Here is a 20,988-nt window from a genome sequence, read left to right as displayed (position 1 = left end):
CTCTATGATTTTTTTCAGATTTTTAGAACTTTGTTTTGATACCTAAAATCAAGTTCAAAAAGATATGTTCAAATCACCTTTTGACAGCTAGGCAACTGCTTGACAGCTCCGCCCAGTACAAAATCCGACGAGGGGTGATTCGACAAATCGCTCCCATACAAACTTCAAATTGATTTTTAAATTGATTCCCGGGCTCCAAAATTCATGAAAATTTGGATTTCGGCTCAGTTTGGCGTGGAGATTCAGAATTTGGAATTATCTCAACACCACCAAATAAGCCAATAATAGCATTGATATCGTCAAGTCTGTACCAACAGCCATATCCCACACCAAAATACCCTTTTCCTATCCCATGGCCTTTAAATGGTTAGCAAAGACCGTTCAACCATTACCACTCCTTATCAGGGAGCATCCATTAAGTACGTCACGCGAAAACTGGGAATTATCAACCCCCCTCCCCCCTTCATACGGGTTTTTCCTATACTTAAAACATTGCTTGTCACACATTGGGCAACCCTCCTCCCCTCTCCAAGCGTGGCGTACTTTATGGATGCCCCCTCATCGGCTTTGGACTGACTTGCGCTCTCATTGCCCCACCAAATGCTGCGAAATGATAACGAAAAATGAAATAAAAAAAGGATATTTTTACTGTAACTTGTTGAAATCATATATTCAAAATGTATGTTGATAATTTAAAAAACAAGTCGTCTATTTGTATGGCATATGAATATAGTTCTACTATACGGCTCATCAGCTAATATAATATGAAATAACATTGTTCTCTTGGTGTTTGTTGGAGGAAGCAATGGCGTTTAGTTGCTTTAATTTACCAACTTACCACATCACCAGATCGCCGCAATACGTGGCAGTGGTCGTGAAACGTCCATCAGCTGCTTGATCTTCCTCACAGTTTCTATCATACTGGCACTCCTGCCGCAACGCTCCAAACTCAAGCTCCGCAAGTTGGGATTCAACAGAAAATCCAATATGTTTGACACATCAATCTGAGAATAGTAATTTTGAATATGTAGAAGGAAAGTTTTGAAAAACATGAAACAGTAAGTGTACCATAAGAAATCCATTGAGGTGGATTTCCGATGCCCAAAGCAATGGCGCCCAATCAAAACCAATCAAATGGCTTCGCTCCATAAGCAAATGCGCACTATCAAAGCAGTCCAATGAGAGGTATTCCAGTTGGCGTAGATTTCCGATGTAACGCAAACCCACATCAGTAACCGGATATTCCAAGAATAGCTGTAGATTGAGCTTCAACCCCCGTAAGTTGGGCATTGTGGTGCATATTACCTGAAAGAATAAAAATTGAGGCTTAAGTACAATGCATATACAGGTCGGACTCGATTATCCGGGTGACTCCGAAAAAAATTCTCCCCGGATAATCGAATTTCCGGATAATCGAGCCAATCTTTTTTTTATTTTATTTTTAAGATTTATCAATCAAACAGTTCGATCAACATAGAAGCAAGCTCTTATGATGTTATAGTCCTTAAACTCAACGGCTGGCATGATTATAATAATATTTTTTGAGAATGGAATTTTAGCCGAAAAATCTACATAATAAAAATAATTCTCAAATAGGCTGAATCTGATTTATGAGTGTTGTATTTGACATTTGCTACATCTTTTGACATATTGCCATCTAAAATTGTGCAAACAAAACGAAAAATTATTTGGTCCCCGGATAATCGGGCCATTTTTTCCGGATAATCGAGCCCCGGATAATCGGGCCCCCGGTTAGTCGAACCCCCGGATAATCGAGTCCGACCTGTAATCGTTTTTTAGTCCCATATTTACACATCCTCAAACAGAAAAAAAAAGAAATGACAAACTTACCCGTAGGCACTCATCATTCAACGCCTCATCTTCGGTGATGTAAAGTTCCGTAATGTAAGGAACACTTTCCGCCAAAACGCAGTAGAACAAAAAACCGCTGGTGCATCGATCAATTGCCAGCTTCTCCAAGGACGGAGAGCAAGGCACCGCATTTTGCACATCGGATTCGATATACGCACACAGTTCCAATTCCCTCAAACCGATCAAGCCCTGTAGCCCGTCCATGGGTATTTCTTGGGTACCAGTGATGGTCAACCACTCGACGGTAGCAGCGCTACGATAGACACCTTGCCGGAAGAACTCATCATCGTCGATATTGGTAACGGTTAGACGGACAAGTGATTTAGCGTTTTCGAAGAACCGGCCCGGGTCTGGCGTTGTTGTGCAGGGTGTGAAGTTTAGGGAGAGGGTTTTTACTTCCGGAAACGCAAGTTGTAAGAAATCTTTCACAAATATGGGCCAAACGGTACAAGACAATACCTGTAACTGCGTTGAAAAACTACGAATAATTCGGTAATCCGAAAAACAAGCGTAATAGCCACATGACAGAGATATCTCTGTTATTGCTTTCGCCTTCCGGGCGATTGCGTCAAAGAACTTTCGTCGGGCAGTTCGATCCCCTTTTGGGCGGTTGTCGCTAAACGTGAGACTTGTGAGCTTTGGCATCTCTGAAATTTCCTTTAATCCCTCTTCGGAAATAAACTCCATTCGATCAACGATCCAATCCTCAGACTTCATTATGTGCCAACTAGTAAAACGGATCATCAAAGTCTCCAACGAACTGGGCCCATCGCTCCGGGGCAAGAATGCCAGCAAACTTTTGTCCATAACCGGCCCAAAGGTCAAGTTCATATACTCCACAGTCCCTTCATATTGACGGACCACTTGCAGGCACTTGCGCAACAACACGTACGGATCAGTTCCATAGCGAACTCGCTTAGCATGCGCACTTCCCAGCTGCCGTGAACTGTCCGTCCAGTTAAAGTCCGACCGCACCAACATCACCCCGTAGATGTCCAGCTGCCGATAGCTGCGGGTGAAAGTGATGTCCATAAATTTCCGGATGCATCCCTCGCTAGAGAGATCGATACTCAGATACAGGAAGTTAGCAATCAGCTCATTCCAGCGCTTGCAAGTACGGGTGAATTTTTTCTTATCCTCAACCTGCTGGAAAATCATGAGAAGGATCTGAAGACAAGGAACGGTCAGAAACACGGTTACAAACATCCGAGAAGATGCAGCTTACCTCGTTCGGAAGATCGTTGATTGTGGTCATTTTTGGGATATTCATTCAAACTTCGCTTAATTTCACACGGATATTATATTTGACTAGGTAGGTATAAATAGTCCGATAGATTCGATCAATTTCTTTCATTTTCTGCTTGGCTCCGGCCAAGACTTCTGTTTTGGCTTTTCTGGCAGACTGTTGTTTGTTCCGAACCGATCCTTGCGCTAAGAGCCTACACTGAAAAACAAGAGAATCCAAATTTGAGTATTTTTAAACTCACTTTTGAGTTCTTTTTTGCATCCTGTTTCATTCGCTCTCTTTATTGTTGTCAGAGAGTGAATAGCAAAACAACCCAACTTTGAGAGTTCGATGCGGGAAGCCAAAATTGAGTAAGTGGCACAGTACCGAAAGTTGAGTAATTTTAACTGACGGTTGAGTAAAAAGAACCTTGACTTTAGGTACTTTGGCCGTATACGCCTAAATGCAAACTACCTACACTCAGAAATAAAAGAAGTCATTAATGCATATTTTTCATGCAAAATGTAGGTTCGACTGGGTTCATGCACTAAGTTACTAAATAGCAAATAGTTTTTAGAATCTTAATTTCATTTAGTATACTAATGCATACTTTTTAGTATACAGTACTATTTTTGCGAAATTGACCGGTGATGGAATGGTCTGGTTTTTATGCATCAAATGACTAGTTTTAAGTAATTCTCGTACTTCTTTATAGACTTTCTACCAATTAAAATAATATCAACATTTTATTTATTCATATGCATGTCACAATTTACAATTTTAGTTATTGAATCACATTTATGAATACCTGAGTATAGGCTTCGTTATCGAATTTGTTGAGTATGCATCGTTGCTTCGGCTTTCAGTGCAGACTCAATCACGTAGCGTGAAGTGAACCGCATCAGCTGTCCAAAACTAAGGTCCATACCTGTATATTATTATGACACATTTAGAATCTTATGCTCTAAGATGAGTAACATATTTAATATTTACCATTGACATGTTAAAGACATCTTATAAACGCCGCAAAACACTAACAATTAATTTTCACAAACTCACTAAGTCTTGTTCAATTATGCGCGAAAAAAACGTGTATCTAAAAATTAGAAATTTCAAAACTAAACTCAGTTTACGCAGTAAAATACTAAAAACTATTTTATTAATGCAAAAACTACGCAGCTACACTTATGCATAAACTTTATTTAGTTATCAAGAGACTGAAAAATAGTCAACTTATAACTTTCCCAATTTCTGAGTGTACCTAAACATCGACTCCAGCAACTCAAAATTGGCTTCCCGCACGCAATCTCGAAGTTGGGTGGAATGAACTCACTTTTGGGTACTTTCGTTTTTCCGTGTAGAGCCGTGAATGAGGATGAAGCATCTGCCACTTTTACACTGAAATAATTCTAAGAGCCTATTTTATCAGACACTGCACATACATTGTACCCCTAGTCTGACACGTTCACTTCAAATGAATCATTATACGTATCATATCATAAACAGTTCCGATTGGAAAGCCTTCTATTCTCAATTTAGTTGAAAATCGGAGTTTTCGACTAGCGAAGATGGATTTTTCTCCAAATCCATGCGTCGGACCTAACTTCGGAAGTGGTGCGCTGTATAGTAAACCTTGTCCGCTATACAGCGCATCACTTCCGAAGTTAGGTCCGACGCACGGATTTGGAGAAAAATAAAACTTCGCTAGTCGAAAATTCCGGGATTCAACTGCACGTACAATAATAAAACTCAATTACACTTGCGCATATCAGAGTTATATGCACATAACACGATCGATACATTAGCTGTGCATATAACTTTGGCCGGGTGTAAAAACAACATTGGCAGATAAAGTGGAATACGTTTTGCAAAATTTCGCAATTCCAGTAAGTGAGCTTCGTGGTCGCGCGGCTAGCGGCGTCGGTCATTTGGCCGTTGTGAGTTCGATTCCCGTTCCAGCCTGAGGAAACTTTTTTTTGACGTAGGACTACGTCTCTCTTTTCTATACCGGGTGTCATTCTAATTTTTCAGAAATCGGCCGCGTTACGTTTAAAGTGGAGATTTTGAGCCTTAATAACTCAGCCACTTCTTGTTGAATTTTCAAAATTTTGGCACCAATCGATTAAATAAAAGAAAATCGGGTTAAGTACGGTTCCTTTGAATTCCACTAAGAATTTGCATCCTTTGACAGATACGTATTTCGACCTCAACTGTAAGGTCGTCTTCAGTGTCTTGTACTTGACTCGAGTCAAAGATGATAAGAAGCAAGTTGCTTCTTATCATCTTTGCTCGAGTCGAGTCAAGTACAAGACACTGAAGACGACCTTACAGTTGAGGTCGAAATACGTATCTGTCAAAGGATGCAAATTCTTAGTGGAATTCAAAGGAACCGTACTTAACCCGATTTTCTTTTATTTACAGATATTCCCCTAACAAGCCCAGGTTAATCATCATCACCAATCGATTGCAAATCTTTACACCAATTATGTACAATAATAACATTTGCTGTTTTTCAATAACAAACTATTGAAAAATTAGGAAAAGTGAACCCATGTTTATTCCAGCCAATCACGATCGAGCACATTTTGGATGCTCCCGTCGAATATAAAAGCTACTGCTTCTTCGCATCTTCCCTCATTTGTCTTTGTCGTCTCGAGGTGAACGCATCGAACGAGAGCTGCTCACTTTCTTCGTTTGCGTTTTCGCTCATTATTCTTTGACGGCCGTGTCGGTCGGCTCGGTGTCGGTGGTTGTCCACAAGGGTGCTGTTGCACATTCGCCTTCTGACCGTCTAACGCGGCAGACCATGGAAGGAATGCTTTTCATTGAATGGAATCGGTCTGACCGGTGGTGCAGCAGAGGAAGCGGCAGCAGCAAAATCAATACACATTGCGTGGCATGATAAATTAATTTCAGTTTCTTCCTAAAATAGTCCATTGTTCAAACCGGGGGGAGCGACACTAGTTTTGCCAACCCGAAAAACCCCAAAAAAAGCCGAAAAAAGTCGAAAAAAGTCGGTAAAACCCGCAAAACTTTTGCGGGTTTTAGCGACTTATTTGGGCTTTTTTCAACTTTTTTTGAGGTTTTTTGGCTTGGCAAAACTAGTGTCGCTCCCCCTGGTTCAAACGGTTCTTTTCAGGACCATCGAAATTATTCCTAGAGTTAATCGGATAAATTTCCGACATCGATCGAGACAAGTGTAGTGAAACCAAATAGGGAAAGTTTAAATTAATGCCTGATGGTTCAGCAACAGTGAAAGCGGCCACTAATCTCATCCACGGCAACAAGCGGCTTCCAACATTCATCACGGATAAATCCAACAAGCATTGCGTGAAAGTCGGTCACTTATGATTCCACCTGGAATTTAGCAAATCCATTTTGAGTGAAACATTGTTTAATTCTAACATTTTCGAATTAATATTTTGGTTACTTTATCCGTTCTATGAAAATTTACTCATTTCTGAGTTGATTAATCTTTTGCAGCGTCTGGATGCGTGCGGGCGGGGCAAACGTAATAAACTGGAAAGCCAACCAAATGGGAGGAGCTTCATCTGCTAATCTAGTGGTATAAAAGCTTTGTCCTCTATTTGCTTTTGTCATTTTCGTTGGATCAGTCAAGGAGGTTGGTGTCTAGCCTGGCAACAACACACACTAACCCAGCGACGGCTCTTGGCGCGGCTGAAAATCTCATCCAAGGCAGCAAACACGGACCAGTTTACGTCAGCGTCAAGCATTCAGCGTGGAGAAAGCCAACACGCATTGCGTGAAATGGTGGATTCATCGCAATCGTCCATAATTCAAACGGTTCTTTTCAGGACCACAGAGAATCTTCCCTAAGGAGTTATGAATAATTGGACATCCATCGATCGAAAATAGTGTTGCAACCAAAAAGGGCCTGTCCATAAACCACGTGGTCATTAGGGGGGGGGGGGGGGGGGGGGTGGGGGGGGGGTTCGGCCAATGACCTTTTTGTATGGACCAATAAAAAAAATTGTATGGGGACTAATGACCACGCGGGGGGGGGGGTGGTGTTGAAAAGTCCCAAAAAAATGACAACGTGGTTTATGGACAGCCCCAAAGTGAAAGGCAGTTCCGTTCCTCAGCAGGAGTGAAGTCGACTATTAATTTTATCCACGGCAGTAAGCAATGGGTAAGTTTTCGGTGGCTCAGCATTAAGCGTGGAGAAAACCAACACGCATTTCGTGGCATGGTGAATTCATAACCAAACGATCCTTATCAGGGCCACCGAAAATGATGCCTCAAGAACTATAAATGAATGTTTCATCAGCCGAGAAATAATGAAAAGTGTAGTGGAACCAAATAGTAAAAGATTGAATACTCGTGGCTCAGCAACAGTGAAGCCGGTCACTAAATGTTATCCACGGTAGCAAGCGACGGGGCAATTTTCGTTGGTATCCGGTATTCAGCGCGGAGAAAACCAACATGCATTGCGTGAAATGGTGAATTCATGTAATTTTCTTTCTTAAATCGTCCAGATTCCTTATACGTTTCATTTCATCGGTCGGGAAAAGCGTGGTGCAACAAAAAAGTGATAGATGGAATGCTTGCCCGGATAAAAAATACAATAGAAAAACATAGGATTCTAATGTAACAGAACCATTGAGAACAATGGTCTTACAATAGAATTCAATGTTAAAATAACAATATAAAAACAATAGAACCAAATGTTTCTAACAATAGAATCAAATGTGAATGCCCATTTCACATTGAATTGTATAGGTTGTTAAGTATCGTAACAATACAAAAAAATACTTTTTTCCATACAACTTTTTTCGCAAAACAGAAAATTCTAATGTTAATGAAATGTTGTTAATGACGATACGTGGAATGAAATATACCGTAGATTTGTATGTATTTGTATTGTTTTGAACAGTTAAATATGCCAAGAACATTCTGTTTTGAACTGTGATTTTACATTGAATTCAATGGTCTGGGGATGGTTTTCTATTGTGATACAGAAGATTCTTATGTTTTCGAATTGTTGCAAACAGTGAAATGTACGGTAAACGTATTGTTTTGGGTAGTGATTTTATTACTGGTTCCACATTTAATTCAATTGTTTTGGAATTGTTTTCTAATGTGAAGCAGAACATACTGTTTGTACTGTTTTTACAATAAATTCAATGGTTTGAGTATTGTTTTCTATTGTGATACAGAAGATTCTTATGTTTTCGAATTGTATAAAACAGTAAAATGCACGGTAAACGTATTGTATTGAGTTGTGATTTTATTGCTGGTTCCACATTTGATTCAATGGTTTGGGAATTGTTTTGTACTGTAATACAGAAGATTTTTATGTTTTTATATTGTTCTTAACAGTGAAATGTACAGTAAACGTATTGTATTAGTAGTGACTTTATTACTGGCTCCACGTTAGATTCAATTGTTTTGGAATAGTTTTCTATTGTGATACAGAACATTTTATTTTTACGTTAAATCCAATGGTTTGGAAATTGTTTTCTATTGTGAATCAGAAAATTATTGAACTGCTTGAACAAATCCTGAACGAAGCGAAACTAAACTATCATTATGCATTTGGACTAGAAGCTTGTATATTTTAAGCTACATTTCAAAAACACAGATCGAACAAATATCAAATATTTGGATCATGTTGTAAATCGAGTAATGTTTAATTGCATTGATGGTTGAAGCTTAGGCTCCCATGCCCCACAGCCAGATAACTGGGTTTAGCAGACTAAGCATTATATGTGGCAACACTATAAGCGGCATGATGGAACCGAGCCGAGCGCGCTAAGTGTTATTAGTCCACTAATGTAGTTGCATTTAGTGGGTGATGAGGTACAAACGTATCATTACAGCGTGCTTAACCATTATTGTAGCAATTAAAAATGCTCGATATACTACAACGTGAACCTATATTAGAAGATTGTTCAAAACGTTCAAATGCAAAACATGATTCTAATCCCAAGATACAATTGCGTGTCATTTTGAGATTAATTTTCCCTAAATGACTGCTAAATGATTCTTCAGATTAAGTTCATCAAATTCTACACAAGCTTCTAAGATAGAATAGTTCTTCAAATATTCGGATCACTCATGTCCAAGTTCAAGTAACGTTTTACTGCATAAATGATTGAAGCGTAGGCTCCCATGCCCCACCAGCCAGATAACTGGGTTTAACAGACTAAGCATTATATGTGGCAACACTATAAGCGGCATGATGGAACCGAGCCGAGCGCGCTAAGTGTTATTAGTCCACTAATGTAGTTGCATTTAGTGGGTGATGAGGTACAAAAGTAACATTACAGCGTGCTTCATCATTATTGTAGCATTTGAAGAAACTTGATATACTACAGCCTCGAGAACACAGCATACAATTGCATCGACTTTGATAGTAAACCCATGGGATACTGCCAAATTGATTCAAAAGCATAATGCGCTCCAAGCTTAAAGAGTGTACCTATATTTGAAGACCTATCGAAGTGCCCATATGCATAAGATTTTTCCAATAAGCTTATTGATTCAATATCGTATAACTCTGCGGTTTGACATACGACACTATGAAGCACGAAGCGTGTTTTTGTAACGAATACTCGATCTTAAACATGGTCTGTAGCAGAATAGAAGATTCCTCCCGTCCTCCTGAAATGCTAGGTTATTTATGGATGCTCGCTGATCTGATTCAAATGAAATGAATATTTCTACGACGGCTTGAAAGTTATCAAGGTAGGGATATGTTTTTAATAACTATCGATGTGGTTCTGATGTGGCAGATCGTTATCCATTCAAGTCACAATCTTCCATCAACTAAAAAAGAATCGTGTGTGCGTATGATTTCCTTACAATGTAACATTGCGGACGACCGGTTTCAGTACCTATATGCACGATGGAATGAGTAAGAATGACAGAAAAACAATAAAATTAGTAGTTGCTATACACACCAAATTTTTTTCGCTGAAAATCAGCAAAATTTTGCTGATTTCTGCCGAGCTGAAATTTCAGCAATCCGTTCAGCAATAAAAATTGCTGAAATTTTCAGCAATCTCGGTTGTCATCGTAAATGTCAAAAGTTTACCGAAAAAAATCAGCAAAATTTTGAGGATTGCTGAAAATTCAGTAAATTCGTCCGGCGTGAGATTTGCCAGCATATTGCTGATGGATTTCAGCAAATTAAATCGATAAAAAGAAATCCGCTGTTTACCTGAAATCAACTGACTAAAAAGGCATACACTTGTTTCATTTCCAGAGTTTTATTCAAAAAAATATTAAAAAGTGTTTAATTTGTGGAAGTTGGATCGATGGCAAGATCGATTGTTGCTGCAGAACCATCTCGGGAACAATGTTGGATCCATCAATAACTTGAATGCGTGGAAATTGTAGACATTGTTTACCATCTAAAACAAATAATTTCCGTAGTTAATAACACTGTTATGTAATTAAACTTTGATACATACCTGTTAGAAAGGTTCAGTACTGTTTAATGATTAATTTGACCAGAATTTTACGCACTTCTACGTTGAAAATACTCCTTAAATAATAGCAAAACCGGATTTTAGTTGCCACGACAACACGCGATGTATCACAAAGTTTTGACAAGTGGTCGATCAAGGCGGCGAGCGGCCGGAATTTTTTGCTGAAATTTCGGAAATTTAGTCGACTTTGCTGATTTTCGGCAAACACATACGGTTCACTGATTTTTTCAGTCAAGTATGTGTTTGCTGGACGTGCTTCAGCAAACCATTTTGCTGAAACCTTCAAACGGTTTTTGGTGTGTAAACATATGTTTCATTAATACAGAAAAAATCGTACATATTGCCGTTTTTCGTTAGGAAACCCCTTTGGAAGGTGACCCATCTTGCCCCACACTGTTTTCAAGGCCCAAAATCGGTCTTTTTTCTAAACCTGTTTGTTCTAAATCTTATTTTATATTTTATTTTTTTTTATCGACTTTTAACATAGCTAAGGGAAGGTTAATTCATTACGTCCATCGTTTTTCGGGATTTCTAGCTCCCCCCCCCCCTTCCCCCCTATGTCACGTTATTTTCTTATACCTAATACACGTACTGTCACACTTTTCTAGACAGACTCCTCCTCTCCCTCAAATCTTGGATGTAATTTTTTAACGTTCCCTAACTAATATATTCAAGAGTAGTACATATAGTGTCAAATATTTACCCATTTATAATTTATCAAACAAGTGTTCATTCTTCAGTTAATTCCTTAATACGAAACATTAGATCGCATGAAATAGACTAATTTAGAGCTTACATGTAATACAGACTAATTTTCAAGTTAAATTTTCAATAAAAAAAAATCGTTGTCGGTCTTGTAAAGGAACACGTACTTTGTCGAGTTTTTTTTTTGTCATACACAATAAACTAAGTTAAATAAGCGAAATTCTCGGAAATATTTAAAAGAACAAATCTGGCGTTCGATTTGAATAGGTCGAATCTACATAGGAATCACAGCAAACTTAGGACCTATTCAAATCGAACGCCTGAAATACACCCAATCGTTCTTCGGATAATGTTCTGATCTGATTGTCGAAATTGACGTAATCCATCAGAACCAAAAACATCTTCCTGAGTATCGGAACGGATTTGACTTCCATATAAAGCAACGAAACTGTTTGCCTCCTTTGTGACATTTGATATCCGCTCTTGGATCCGCTCTTCTCGAGTTGGTCCTGTCTTCTTCAACCTCATCTTGAACTTACCACCATCCAAAGTGAATCCGTTATCCCATCTCAGTCAATGCCGTCAGGCATACTGCAACGATCGACCGAATGCCCATCGCAATTCCGTTCACCGTCGGATTTTCCTAGCCCCACTGTACGAATGGCTTCGTGCTTGCAAGCTGGCGACACATTCGACTGCACCGGTGGATCCAGATCCAGAATCGCCTAAAATATTTTTATAATTTGGATCTATTTATTTCGAAAACGGCAGCTTGCGTGGCAGCCTGCTAGTTACTTACTTTTGCTCAGGTCAGAGAAAGGCAAACGGCAATTTATCCAACGAAAGGAACGGCACTTTCACGTTCACTTTTTTCGGGTTTGGGGGTGGTTGTTTGACAGCGGAACCACCGCTTCCTTCCAAATGGAATTTGATGTTTTTTATTTACTGCACGGCACTGCGGTCACTATTAAATAGAAATAGAAATTTTCACTAGAATTTTTCATTTTCATTAAATTATTTGCAACCCAGCACAGAAACAACAAACGCGGCGAAAAAATTGCACACTGAATTGACGGCAGCCAAAAGAGCAACATAAAAAAACACACACACGCTTAAAAATGTTACACTGAAAAATGTGTATGAGTAACACATTTTCGAGCCAAAGTAAAAACAATTGAATCTAATGTTAATCAATTGTATGCCATTAGAAAATACTGTAACAATGAAATCTATTGTAAATCTATAGTAAAGAGTCAAATTTAAAAAAGTACTTTACAATACATTAACAATATAAAACATTGTTAACATAGGAATCTATTGGTTTTCTATAGTTTTTCCAATAGACTCAATGGTTCATTTTTATACGGGTGGTGCTTTGTTCAATGAAAATTTACTCATTTCTGGGTTGGTTCATCGTTTGAAGTGTCTGGGTGCATGTGGGCGAGGCATGCAAACGAAATAAACTGGAAGCCAGAGAAATGGGAGGAGCTTCGTCTGCTAATCTAGGGATATAAAAGCTGTGCCCTCTGTTTTCTTTAATCATTTTCGTTGGATCAGTCAAGGAGGGTGGAGGTGGATGTCACCTCTACACCTCTACAGCAGCACATCAATTGCGTCGACACTCGGCTGTTAGTACCAGGAATCTCATACACTGACCACGGCAGCCAGCGGCGGACCAGTTTTCGAAGGCACCTAGCATTGAGAGCGGAGAAAATCAACACGCATTGCGTGACATGGAGAATTTATCAAAATCGTCCATTATTCAAATGGTCCTTTTCAGGAACACCGAAAATGTTTCGGCAAGAGTTATGAATCGGATAATTTTATTCCATCGATCAAGAAAAGTGTAGTGCAAGCGCAAAGTGAAATAATGAATGCTTGTTGGCGAAGAAACAGCGAAGTCAAACACTAATCATTCTACTCGGAATTTATCAACGCATTATTTTATCGGGACAATTTTGCGAAAAACATTGATTCATTCTAATATTTATCAATTTAAAATGAGTGTTACCATTCAATACTTCTACTACTTTCTTCGATCGACGAAAATTTTCTAGGGAATGGTTGATTAGTCGTAGGAAGCGTCTGAAACATACGGGCGGGTCATGCAACGAAATAAACTGGAGAGCCAGCCAAATGTGAGGAGCTTCATCTGCTAATCTAGGGGCATAAAACCTGTTTCTTCTGTTCTCTTTCGTCATTTTCGTTGGATCAGTCAAGGGGAGTGGATGTCACCTCCACAGCTGCGCACCAACTGATAGAACCAGGAATCTCATCCACGGCAGCAAGCGGCGGGCCAGTTTTCGGTGGCATCCTGCATTTAGTGCGAAGAAAACCAACACCCATTGATGGCATGGTGGATTCATGCCATTTCCTTCCTAGAATCGTCAATTAATCAAACGGGCCTTTTCAGGATTACCAAAAATTATTCCTCATGAGTTATGAGTCGGATAATTTTCGGGTAATGAAAAGCGACAGATTGAAAGCTTAGCAACAATAAATCCGGCCCGGCCACTAATTGTTCTTTCCAGAAGTATACAACGTGTTGCCGAATCCAGAACATTGACGAGAAACTCCAAAATGATCTAACGTTTCATTTTCCAAACATTGCTTTTGCGACCCTCAGTCTGTCGTCACCCCACTTTGCGTGGAACAATTCGTCCCCTTAATGCAAGAACTAGGTAACTCGAAAATCATAGTTTCGAGAAAAACGACTTTGAAAATTTTACAATTTTTCATGCAGTTGTTCCAAAGGTATGGAGCCTTTAAAATAATTATTTTTTTGCGTTGATTGCTTATTCAGCTTCTACTCTTTCTGCTACAAGAAAAAGTTTTGAACTATTTTGGTTTAAACTTTTGATAAAAACAATAAGTGGTTAAAAAAATGTCGAGTTACCTAGTTATAGCACTCAAAACGCAACATAAATAATGGAGGAGATGTTCTGAGATACCTAGTTTTTACCACTATATATATCATTCTTTTCAGTTGTATTGTTGCAGTATGCAAATTTAAAAGGGTTCACATGTTGAAATTAACGTGTAATTACTGATTTTCCTAGGATGCCTGCTATAAAGGGTGAGTCGATAATTATTGTGCCATTTTCAAACTATCGTAACTTTTTTCCTACTTCACCAAAATCAACCAAATTTTGTACAGTTTCTCCTTAGAGTCTATTGTTTACATAAAATGAATTGAGCAGTTATCGGTGAGATTCCGCTCGATATAGTATAAATTTAGTTCACAGTTCTAAAAAAGATGTTGTACAATCACATGCTAAAATCTAAAATCATGGTATAGCGCCTTGGAACAATTGATGATTATACATTATCGGATCATCTTAATGTTCGTCAATAGGTTTCAGGAACGGTTGTCAGTGAAAGATAAGCTTGGAGCTGGGTGAAAACCAGGCAGTATGCGCATAAACAAACCAGAGAGCTTTAACTATTTGTTGCAAGTGGAGCCTGAACATGTCCACATGGAGGGCGTTAATTGAAAATGTCGTGAATTTCACTAAAACGCCTCCTAAATTCGAACCTATACCAAAAAGTTGAATTACATACTTATACGAAACTACAGTAAAAAATTGGTTTCATTTCGTTAACTGTAGACAATTTGCGAATCACTTGAAGGTAGGGTGGCACAATAATTAACGACTCACCCTTTATCACCACATGACACCTCAAAATGTTCATATAATAGTCGTCTACGAACAATCACAGTTTTTAGCTAAATCAATACAAGAAATTTTTTCAACTTTTTAGGCCTAAAATGAAAAACAGTAGTAGATTTTCAATCTACTAACAAAAGAATGTCTAGTAACATTTCCACGTCCAAGCAGCCGATAGATTTTAACCTGTGCGGTTGGAACTAGATATGATTTTCCCAGTTACCTAGTTATAGCACTCAGTTCTTGTATTCTACACTGAGATACCTAGTTTTGAAAATGGTGAATATTATCGTCGTTTGTAATCGTATTTCATTGGTCTTTGGATATATTATAGAGCTCAAAAAGCTCGACATAATGGTATATTCAACTCAAAAACGTCAAATTTCGAGTTACCTAGTTCTAGCATTAAGGGGACGAATTGAAGTGTGCCTGCAAGTGGTTGGGGTTGCATCGCGAAACATTGTTTGGGAAGCTATGATCTATAACACTATTCAATATTCTAATAATACTATCCGTTCTATGAGAACTCTTCCAAAGAACGGTTAAAGAACATTTACCTTCAAAATTAAATCATTTTTGAACTAGTCAACAGATGCTTATGAATGCGTTCAGTGAAAGAGATTACATAACAACTTTACTCAACACATTAACCCGCCCATTTGGATTTATTTATTTATTTTATTAATTTTTTATTTAGGACTCAAATGAAAAAGCCCATTTTGAAGTCGAAATTTCGTTCCAGCCTTTGTCCTACGTCAACATTGCGGTTATGTCTCAGACATTACCCACCCCTAGTTTTTCAAAATGTGAAGGATATTATTGGAGTTGCATATACATCGGCGCACCCAGCCCATATGATAGAAGCAAAATGCAAGACATATAACAATATGATGGCGATCTGAGAGTCACACCACATGCGTCGCATATAACTCTCACTTTCCATTTTCAACCTAAGATTAGATTCATATGATATTCCAATAGTGCAATAATGTAGGACTGACATATAATTGTGATCGGGAGAGTTGGCTCAGTGTAGCATTTTTTTTATATGAAGATCTACACGGAACCGCCAAACTACCCAAAATTGAGTTCTTTTGACGCAATCCCATAGTTCCGCCCAATAAGCCAAATTTGAGTAAATCGATTAAACTCACACTAGGTAAATTGCCTTTACCTCCAGCAAAAAAATATACTTAAGAGTAGGTAAATTCAACCCAAGACCCCCCCCTCATTCAACCCAAATTTGAGTATACCTACATTTACTCAAAATTGGCTTATTGGGCTCAAGGACCCCCATTGAGTAGACGCATCTCTGTTTGTTTTTGACAACATCGGTGGGGGAAAGAGGGAAAACAACCTAATTTTGGGTAACTAGTTTATTCGATATATATATCGAATTGGATTCTTCCCGGATAAAAAATACAATAGAAAAACATAGGATTCTTATGTAACAGTACCATTGAAAACCATACTCTCACAATAGAATTCAATGTTAAAATAACAGTAGAAAAACAATAGAATCAAATGTTTCTAACAATAGACTCAAATGTGAATGAGCATTTCACATTGAATTGTATAGGTTGTTAAGTATCGTAACAATACAAAAAATGACTTTTTTCCATACAAGTTTTTTCGCAAAACAGAACCCGCATAATCACTAACTGTAAACGCAACGTTTCTCATACTGTAGATAACCATTAGCAATTGTCATTGAACCATTTCTCATACTGTGCGAGATAACAGTAAGATAACCATACCATGTACAGATTTGCTAGTTTGACAAATGGTAATCCGCCAATTTACAGTTTGTGGAATAGGCGGTTGGTTACCATAAAAAATCGCTCGTTTTCTCGAACAAATTTTTCGCAAAACAGTAAAGGATATAGTCAATATACTATCCAGTTTTTCAGACAATTCACTGTATAGCAAACCGTTAGATAATGGCTGAATGGTTCAATGACAATTGCTAACGGTTATTTACAGTATGAGAAACGTTGAGTTTACAGTTAGTGATTATGCGGGCTGTTGTCTCGCACAGTCTGAAAAATAATCCAATGACAATTGCTAATGGTCATCTACAGTATGAGAAACGTTACGATTGCAGTTAACTGTGCCGGATCTCACTCCAGGAACCCGGCTGCAGTTGCCTTCAGAGCAGCTTGCTGTTAGTTCACGATCTCGGCCGCGATCAACATCCGGCCTCGCTGAACTGACTCGCTAGGTGGGGCACTTCTCGTAGTAAGTATGTTTAATCACTTTTCACTTCAATACGCAACTTTTGGCACTTTGCGCACGATAAAAATACAACTGCCATCGAAACAACAACAACAACTTCTCGGTTCATTTTTCGGACACAAATACCAAAGTGTGCAACAGTTTGCCATATTGTTAAATCATTGTAGTGAATGATAAAATGCAAATGTATAAGTGTGAAGCTCAAATATTCAAGCTACCCCTTTGACAAATGGTTACATGATGTTTGAACCATTTATATCAAATTCTCATTCCCTTATCATTCAATATTACCCGAACAATATAATATGCTGTCACAATTTGGCATGGGTTACCAAAGCCGTTTTTTACATTATGAACTGTTGATGTCCATATAGTTCAACATGAAAGCAACCATTTGTGTTAAGCTCACTGTAACAGTTAGAAGAGTAAATGTAAATGAAATGTTGTTAATACATAAACGGGGAATCAAATATACGGTAGATTTTTATGTATTTGTATTGTTTTGAACTGTTAAATATGCCAAGAACTGTCTACACTGAAAATATTCTACACGTTCGAGCCACATGTTTCAAACATGAATTTTCACCACTTGGAAAACATCTGAATTTAACGTGTCAAACCAGTCATAAATCTACTTTTCGAAATCATGTGTAAAACACGTTAGTTTGGCATCATAAATGTCAAATTTCTTAGAATATCAGTACCGGGCACCCAGCTGAGGATCCATCAAAAAATGAAGTATGATAGGACATACTAAACGCGGGCGAGTTCGGTGATGTACATTACGTTATAGGCGAACCATTTCCATTATCGATACATAAACATACTGTCAAACACGATAAAATCATGTGTAAAAGACAGTGGTTTAAAACCTCAACTATTCAACATCTGATTCAAAAGAATTACACGTTATTGTAGCGTGCTGTTTTGAACGATACATTAACGTGTAAAAGAACATGGATGAGGCGTGTCGATTATTTTCAGTGTATATATAACTGTGATCTTACATTAGATTCAATGGTTTGGGGATGGTTTTCTATTGTGAAACAGAAGATTCTTATGTTTTCGAATTGTTCCAAAAAAAGAATTACACGGTAAACGTATTGTTTTGGGCAGTGATTTTATTCATGGTTCCACATTTGATTCAATTGTTTAGGAATTGTTTTCTATTGTGAAACAGAACATACTGTACTGTATTTACATTGAATTCAATGGTTTGGGTATCGTTTTCTATTGTGATACCTTGTGTGATACAGAAGATTCTTATGTTTTCGAATTGTTTCAAACAGTGAATTGCACGGTAAACGTATTGTTTTGAGTAGTAATTTTATTACTGATTCCACATTTGATTCAATGGTTTGGGAATTGTTTTCTATTGTGATACACAAGATTCTTATGTTTTCATATTGTTCTTTGAGCACTGACTTAATTACACATTAGATTCTATTGTTTTGGAATTGCTTTCAATTGTGATTACGGAACATACTGTTTTGCCCTATCCAAAGGTTTGGGAATTGTTTTCTATTGTGAAACAGAAAATTCTAATGTTTTGGAATAGTTTTATTTTACAAGCGGTTATGAACATTTTGACATAATTTGATCTATTTCTGCTTTTTACTTTTGTTACTGATTGCTTGAGAAAATTCTGAAAAACAGTGAATCTGAACTATCTTTATGCATTTGGACTAGAAGCTTGTATATTTTATGCTACATTCAGGGCTACATTTTAAGAACACAGATCGAACAATTATCTAGTATTTGGATCAATCATGTCGTAAATCGAGTAATGTTTGATTGCATTAATGATTGAAGCTTGGGCTCCCATGCCCCACTGGCCAGATAACTGGGTTTAGCAGACTAAGCATTATATGTGGCAACATTATAAGCGGCATGATGGAACCGTGCCTAAGCGCGCTAAGTGTTATTAGACCACTAATGTAGTTGCATTTAGTGGGTGATGAGGTACAAAAGTAACATTACAGCGTGCTTAACCATTGTTGTAGCACTAAAAAAAACTCGATATACTACAAGTTTAACCTATACTTGAACATCGTTCGTAGCCGTAAAATGCAAAATATTGCATAGATTAAGTTCGTTAAATGTTGACTATACACAAGCTTCTATATAGTTTGAATAGTTCAAGAGCAAATTTTCAATACGTCCTAAGTAACAAAATAAACAAAAATGAGGTTTTTGCATATTTTAATACCTAATAAACTGCTTTATGCTGTGTAGCAAGATCACAATTCAACAATAGTTAAAAACTTTTTAAATTGAAAAAATCAAACTGGCTTAAGTAACAAAGTGACCACTTTTCATTTGTGTCGCTTTGTCGGTATAATGACTTATGTAACGCACGTAACGCACAACTGACGTAAGTGCGCTGTCAAAGCGTCCTAAGTAACAAAGTATGTAAATAAGAATCAGTAGTGCTTACGTCGTTATTCTCCTATAGCGCAATCCTAAACCACAGAGTGTATCATCGTCCTCCTCGGTCCAAAGACGGTTCCGGTGGAAGCTCTGGTGGAAAAAAAACCTGTATATCTTCACTAAAATCAGTTACCAGCAATCAGGCCATCAGTAGCCAGCAGCCTCACAGTTCTAAAAGCGGCGCTTCCGCGCTTATACGAATGGAGGTCAAAATAGGTTTCTCCCGGTCCAAGTAGAACTAAAAGCAGTAGGAGCAGCGGATCTCCGTCCTCCTCCTCGTTGCCATAGTCGTCTGCACCAAGCGCAACTTTGTTTTGCCTCGCCTCGGTTTCAAGTAAGTTTTAAACAATAGTTTATTCAGTTCTCTTGTTGTTCTAATGCTCTCGTTGTGTGATTCCACAGATCCTCCACTTCGGTCCGGCATCGTCAGCTGTAACGGTGACCCTGGCAGCGCATTTTTCATGGTCACAATGCTGGGTAAGAGCTCGGAAAACATCGTCAAACCCAGCTCGGGCGGAACCAACTGACCATACAGATCATTGGAAGCCACAAAAGGTGAAAAAACTGCCAGCAACTGCAGGTCTTGCTCATCGTCGTCGTCGCCAACTTCCAAGAACAGCAGCTCCGAACCAAACCACCAAGTATACCGCCGAAAATGCCAATGGAGTGGAGAGTAGAATTTTTGAAATTGGTGCGGTGGTACTTTCTAAAAACTTTTCAGCTAGCAGCAGCAGGTTCACTTAGTTCTGTGATTATTAATCTCAAGTCTGCTTATGGTGGCCAAAGGAAGTACTTGATGCTACTCCCAAAGCTAGCTCAGCAAGCAAGAAAAAATGAATTTCAAAAGAATCTGGAAAGAATGTTCCCTCGGCGTCATCGTCGGCTACACTGGCTACAGGTGAGTTTTAAACAACAATAACACTAACTTTTCGCGTTTCAAATGTTCTACCTTGTGTACTTTCACAGGCCCCCCACTTCGAACGGACCGGCATCGCCAGCTGCAACAGTGACTCTGACAACGCATTTCTCATGGCCACATTGTTGTGCAAGAACTCTATGTACATGGTATAACCCAGCTCGGACGAAAATAAACTAACCATGTAGATAATAACCCAGGTAACCACTAAGCACTGTTCTGAGCATTATAACAGCCATTTAACAGCTTTTCAGTGCTAAATAGCTCTATATAAGCATTCCTAATGCTTATGGGCACTATAACCAGTAAGAACTAAATTAAGCCCTGTAAGCCTATATAAAGCCTACAAGCTGTAAAGAAGTTTGTCAGTGCTGTCACAGGGCTTGGAGCACATGACGTTTATATCAATCAAAATAGATTTCGACCAAAACAGACTCGAGTCGGTCATGATCAATACATTTTAAACATCCATGTCGGACGGGA

At 38.4% G+C, this 20,988-nt stretch overlaps 1 protein-coding gene and 2 long non-coding RNA genes across 4 annotated transcripts; 1 reads left to right on the top strand and 2 right to left on the bottom strand.

Moving 5' to 3' along the window:
* Positions 1–711: 711 nt before the first annotated feature.
* On the bottom strand, positions 712–3,594 carry LOC109407946 (uncharacterized). Of its 2 annotated transcripts, none has more exons than XM_029876431.2 (4): positions 3,098–3,594; positions 1,852–3,039; positions 1,069–1,305; positions 712–1,004 (listed from the first exon to the last, which is right to left on the bottom strand). In XM_029876431.2, exons 1-4 carry the CDS (start codon positions 3,140–3,142, stop codon positions 843–845), a joined length of 1,632 nt encoding a protein of 543 aa, XP_029732291.2. In that variant the 5' UTR covers positions 3,143–3,594; the 3' UTR covers positions 712–842. The 2 variants fall into 2 exon arrangements, with proteins under 2 accessions (XP_029732291.2, XP_029732292.2); XM_029876432.2 differs by having other exon boundaries at positions 1,852–3,018.
* A 4,731-nt stretch (positions 3,595–8,325) lies between these two features.
* On the bottom strand, positions 8,326–12,309 carry LOC115259329 (uncharacterized). Its single transcript, XR_003894048.2, has 3 exons — positions 12,056–12,309; positions 11,796–11,981; positions 8,326–9,954 (listed from the first exon to the last, which is right to left on the bottom strand). It is a non-coding gene; the product is annotated as an uncharacterized LOC115259329 (long non-coding RNA).
* A 7,009-nt stretch (positions 12,310–19,318) lies between these two features.
* On the top strand, positions 19,319–20,695 carry LOC115259326 (uncharacterized). The gene is made up of 3 exons (XR_003894047.2): positions 19,319–19,923; positions 19,992–20,487; positions 20,556–20,695. It is a non-coding gene; the product is annotated as an uncharacterized LOC115259326 (long non-coding RNA).
* The last annotated feature ends 293 nt before the right edge of the window (positions 20,696–20,988 follow it).

This window comes from Aedes albopictus, chromosome 2 (genome assembly GCF_035046485.1).
Source record: "Aedes albopictus strain Foshan chromosome 2, AalbF5, whole genome shotgun sequence".
Classification (NCBI taxonomy): Eukaryota; Metazoa; Arthropoda; class Insecta; order Diptera; family Culicidae; genus Aedes; species Aedes albopictus.
Note: the sequence above shows the minus strand (reverse complement) of the source record. Positions and strands in the feature narration are given on the sequence as shown.